General features: G+C 41.4%; 1 protein-coding gene across 1 annotated transcript; it reads left to right on the forward strand.

The window, feature by feature from the left end:
- Nucleotides 1–2109: 2109 nt before the first annotated feature.
- il17a/f2 (interleukin 17a/f2) lies at nt 2110–6063 on the forward strand. Its single transcript, XM_028579892.1, has 3 exons — nt 2110–2136; nt 4978–5144; nt 5829–6063. The coding sequence occupies exons 1-3, from the start codon at nt 2110–2112 to the stop codon at nt 6061–6063; spliced, it is 429 nt and encodes a 142-aa protein (XP_028435693.1).

Consider the following 6063-nt stretch of genomic DNA (forward strand, 5'->3'; position numbering starts at 1 on the left):
TTTTAAAAACGATTTGTCACTTTTTTCCAACCCTTTTTTTAAGTCATGGTCAATAAATCTAAATTATACGACATAAAACCTAATTTATGAGTTATAAAAAAGCAGAAACTATGAGTTAATTTGACTAATAGTTAAGATCAGAGGATGTTGAGTGGGTCACAGACTGGATTATGTCAAAGTTTAGTCAGGAGACTGTTTTGAAACCATTTAAACATTTTATATTTTTCAAATGCTATAAAACAGAAAGAAATGCCCCAAAATTCAGTGAAAGTGATAATTTTTTTTAGATTATGTTTTGGGCTTTTCTGCTTTGATGTGATAGGACAGCTAGGTGAGACAGAAGGGGAAGACATGCAGGAAATCCTGGACCTCTGCATCGAGGAATAAACCTCTCAGTATCAAGCGCCTGCTCTACCCACTGAACCAACCCGGCCACACAACAGTGATGATTTATTTAACCAGTGAAGAACGTTGCATGGGTCCCATCCAACGTACATCCATGCATCCACTTTATTTTGGGGCAATTTGGTTGAAAGAAACCCATATTTCTGATATAAAAGAACTTTAAAAAACGGGTGAAATTTGACCCCAGAGGACAACACAAGAAATGCCAATAAACCAGAGCACGTTTTATTCCATCCCAGAATGCTGTGTGGACTAGCCAGACTAGAAAGTGGAACATCGTGGATATAGACTAGGGCACATGTGTCAAACTCAAGGCCCAAAAACACAGGAAAGTGTTTTTTTAAACTTCAGATTACCTGAAATTCAAATCAGACTGCGAATCGGGAATTCCCCCAGAAGAAGCAGAGAGAGAGTTTTCATATTCAGGCTGACAAAACAGGTTGTTGTTAAAACAACAGCATTTCTTAATTTACTAAATTAAGGTAAGGAACTCTTTTGATGACTTTTGTAGGGCTTCAAGTCAACAAAAATGTGACAAAAAGCGTAAAAATAATGTCGGAAAAAAACAACAAATTCACAAAAGGGTGACAAATGCCTGAGAAAGCCACAAAAAAGTTGCAACGAAAACAATAAAAACGGGGAAAAAAGCTAGCTGATTGGATAAACCATCTGTCTATCACCACCTAAACCGCCTCAAAACCAACGCTGATTGGTCGGTCGTTTGGCAAACATCATCACATACCCTTCACCATACCCCCCACATCATCACATACCCTTCACCATACCCCCACATCATCACATACCCTTCACCATACCCCCACATCATCACATACCCTTCACCATACCCCCCTTCACCATACCCCCACATCATCACATACCCTTCACCATACCCCCACATCATCACATACCCTTCACCATACCCCCCACATCATCACATACCCTTCACCATACCCCCACATCATCACATACCCTTCACCATAGCCCCCCTATCATCACATACCCTTCACCATACCCCCACATCATCACATACCCTTCACCATACCCCCACATCATCACATACCCTTCACCATACCCCCACATCATCACATACCCTTCACCATACCCCCACATCATCACATCATGTAGGTTAACTGTATGTTTATTGTGTGTTTATGTACGATGTGTCATGCGCCATTTCGTTTGTCTCGAATTGCCAAGACGAATTTCTTATCTTATCTTATCTTAATCCATAATTCAATCTTTCTAATTATTGCAAATATTCTGCTAAGAGTTAGTACATATTTGAATATGGTTACTGCAATGAAAGAAAGAGCCACAGTTTATCGCTGACTGTGTGGAGAGTTTTGACAACGTGACTTCAGTTTTAACCAATCCACGTTAGCAATAAAATCATGGGAAGCTTTAGGATTGAGAGTGAGAAAATGCCGTGGGTGGCAAATCAAAAGCAATGTCAGTAGTTGGTTTACCGGCTCTCAGAGATGTTATCAGCCGAGATTTTTGATTTTTATCTCTCAAAGTGTCGATTGCTGACTTTCAATCAGCCAACTGTTCAGAGAAACAGATTAGATTCAGAGATAATGGGAATCTCCCGTCTCGGTTTGCCGCCTGCCTGGTAATCAAATCTGAAGAATCACATCTTTATAAGAAGAGCTCAGCTCAGAGCAGCGGCACGCAGAAGCTGGACTCAGTCACCACGGCGACAACATGAAGCTGGATATCTGCACTCTGATGGTGAGCATCTTTATCTGCTTTATACTATTACCCAGAACCCACCACAGGGTCACCTTTGGAAGGCTTTACAGAGATTTAAATGTTTGTTTTTCCTGTCTGTTTGTCTGTCTGTCTGTCTGTCTGTCTGTCTGTCTGTTTGTCTGTCTGTCTGCCTGTGTGTTTGTTTGTTTGTCCGTCTGTCTCTCTGTCTCTCTGTCTGTCTGTCTCTCTGTATGTCTGTCTGTCCATCTGTCCATCTGTCCATCTCTCTGTCTGTCTGTCTCCCTGTCTGTCTCTCTCTCCAGTTCTCCCCTGTTTCCACCTACCTAGAATACCTCCTCCAGTATCTGCCTAATCTGTTGATTTTCTGCTTGGGCCATCATTGGATGTTAAAATGTTAACGTTACATTTGTACCCTTCTTATAGTTATCCGGGTTTTATATTTGTACCCTTTATGTACATATTTAGTTTTATCTCTGCTCTAGGAATGTGTTTTTGTCTGAATAATCTTACAAAGAATGGACCGTCCATTCATTTACTGTTTGAATTTACTAAAGCAGATCCTGTTGAAAATGGGCCTTTTTGGAGCAGGCTGATTGCTTGGCCTGTGGTAGTGCTGCTTGTAGAATTCTTCAAAACCAAATTGTATCCCAAAATGACTTAAATAAGGACCCCAAACCACTTCATATGCACCCCCACTATATACTCTACTACTGACTTACAGCGTAGGCTACTTCTACATCAGAGGAAGACATTGTACTACTGCATTTACCTGACAGAGAACGCTGCTGATTGCTGCAGAATGTAATCCCAAAATATCACCATGAAAATGTGCAGTAATCAGACATTAGCGTCATGGACTCATGGCAGTGTGCTACCCATCCGGCCCGTTATGAGAGCTAATCAGCACCTATCTGTGTTAATCTACCACCAGAACCGGACCGTGTGTGTGTGCAGAGAAAGAGAGAGAGATTTTCTTGTGTCGTACGATCGTTAACTAATTTAACATTTGAGGTGTTCATTTCCATACAGGTTTAGTGACTTGACGGTTAACGGTGAAGTAGGGGTAGACTTAATTAACCCGACCAAGAGGGGTAAGCTTCGCTTCAGAACATGTAGCTCCTATGGCGCCATTTTGATGCTACCAAGCAATCACCTCCCGTTAGCATCCCATTGACTCCCATTCATTCTGACGTCACTTTGACAGCGAATAACTTTACATTTGAAGCGTATAAAGACTCTATTTGTTCATTGTTTATTTCTAAAGAAACACGACAATGTATAAAAGGCTCCATTACCTTGTAGCTCACGTTATGGCTCCGTAGCAGACGCTTTTATAACAATAGGCTAACGATTGGGTCATAACCACGAGACTTACTGTCACACAGTAGAGGAATTACCGTATAGTACAGGAGAAGCTCACAGGCAGTTTGGACTTCCATTAGCTGTTTAGGTTTAATTACTAATGCTAACTAGCATTAGTTAGCATAGTTACTAGTTACTTTAGTTACTCCTACATTAATCTGTTACAGCTTTAGTTACTAGTTACTTTAGTTACTCCGCTACATTCATCTGTTCCAGCTTTAGTTACTAGTTACTTTAGTTACTCCGCTACATTCATCTGTTACAGCTTTAGTTACTAGTTACTTTAGTTACTCCGCTACATTCATCTGTTACAGCTTTAGTTACTAGTTACTTTAGTTACTCCGCTACATTCATCTGTTCCAGCTTTAGTTACTAGTTACTTTAGTTACTTGTTATTTTAGTTACTCCGCTACATTCATCTGTTACAGCTTTAGTTACTAGTTACTTTAGTTACTCCGCTACATTCATCTGTTACAGCTTTAGTTACTAGTTACTTTAGTTACTCCGCTACATTCATCTGTTACAGCTTTAGTTACTAGTTACTTTAGTTACTAGTTACTTTAGTTACTCCGCTACATTTATCTGTTACAGCTTTAGTTACTAGTTACTTTAGTTACTCCGCTACATTCATCTGTTACAGCTTTAGTTACTAGTTACTTTAGTTACTAGTTACTTTAGTTACTCCGCTACATTTATCTGTTACAGCTTTAGTTACTAGTTACTTTAGTTACTCCGCTACATTCATCTGTTACAGCTTTAGTTACTAGTTACTTTAGTTACTCCGCTACATTCATCTGTTCCAGCTTTAGTTACTAGTTACTTTAGTTACTTGTTATTTTAGTTACTCCGCTACATTCATCTGTTACAGCTTTAGTTACTAGTTACTTTAGTTACTAGTTACTTTAGTTACTCCGCTACATTTATCTGTTACAGCTTTAGTTACTAGTTACTTTAGTTACTCCGCTACATTCATCTGTTACAGCTTTAGTTACTAGTTACTTTAGTTTTAGTTACTAGTTACTTTAGTTACTCCGCTACATTCATCTGTTACAGCTTTAGTTACTAGTTACTTTAGTTACTAGTTACTTTAGTTACTCCGCTACATTTATCTGTTACAGCTTTAGTTACTAGTTACTATACACATTGACATGTATAGTATATACAAAACTGATGTTTGATTATAGTTCAGTTTAGATTTTTCATTTAATTTTATTTCTGTGTCATGCCAAACATTTGGCCCATCCTACATGGGATTACAATACACAGTATATATACATATATACACACATATATACTGTACATACATATACATACATACACACACACACACACACACACACACACACACACACACATAGTATATACAAACAACAAATCCCCATCTACAGATCATCTCGGTATAATTGAAACTAGCAACAATATAACAAGTCCAGCTGAGATGATGAAATACTCTTTTACAGTAACTTACAGTTATAGTATCTCCTGTCTGGTCCGCAGGTGTGCTGCAGTGCATTGTGGGTAGTGGTGTCCTCTGGCGGGGATAAAGCTCCTCCCTCTCCTCCTCCCGGCTGTGACTCCATGTTGGCGTTTTCCTCGGAGGTTTCCTCGTCGTCTGAAGGGAACGGGAACATCCACCGCAGATCTCTGTCTCCGTGGACCTGGAAGTCAGTCTGACACACACAGACACACACACACACACACACACACACACACACAGACACACACACACACACACACACACACACACACACACACACACACACACACACACACACACACACACACACACACACACACACACACACAGACACACACACACACACACACACACACATACAGACACACACACACACACACACACACACACAGACAGACACAAACACACACACACACACACATACACACACACAGACACACAGACACACACACACACACACACACACATACACACACACACACACACACACACACACACACACACACACACACACACACACACATACAGACACACACACAAACACACACACACACACACACATAGACAGACACACAGACACACACACACACACACACAAAGACACATGGACATACACACAAACACACACACAGACACACACACACACACACACACACACACACACACACACATTCACGCACGTACACACACGCATGCGCATGCACACACACACACACACACACACACACTCACGCAGGTACACACACACACACGCACATACACACAAACACACACACACTCACACATTTCATCAAAAAGACCAAATAAAAGACATGTTGAAAGTGTTTAAAGTCTGCGGCACACAGATCTGACTCCCTCTCGCTGTTTCCAGGTCGAGCACGGAGAAGAACCGGATCCCCTCCACGCTCTGGGAGGCCAACTGCAGCAGCAGCTTCTGCTCCGGCTCCGGCACCGGCACCGGTACCGGACACAACCTCAACTCTGTCCCCGTGTACCAGAGTGTCCTGGTGCTCACCCGGCGGGACGAGGGGCGCTGCTACACCGCCAAGTACCGCTCGCTGGCCGTTGGCTGCACCTGCGTCTGGGCCACAACCAACCACGACTGA

This window comes from Perca flavescens, chromosome 1, assembly GCF_004354835.1.
Source record: "Perca flavescens isolate YP-PL-M2 chromosome 1, PFLA_1.0, whole genome shotgun sequence".
Lineage (NCBI taxonomy): Eukaryota > Metazoa > Chordata > Actinopteri > Perciformes > Percidae > Perca > Perca flavescens.

Bases quoted from the DNA above. Each gene is read 5' to 3' on its own strand.
- il17a/f2 (XM_028579892.1), top strand. From the start codon at position 2,110: ATGAAGCTGGATATCTGCACTCTGATG. The intron at 2,137-4,977 runs GTGAGCATCTTT...TCTGGTCCGCAG, and splicing joins TGGATATCTGCACTCTGATG to GTGTGCTGCAGTGCATTGTG. The intron at 5,145-5,828 runs GTCAGTCTGACA...CGCTGTTTCCAG, and splicing joins CTGTCTCCGTGGACCTGGAA to GTCGAGCACGGAGAAGAACC.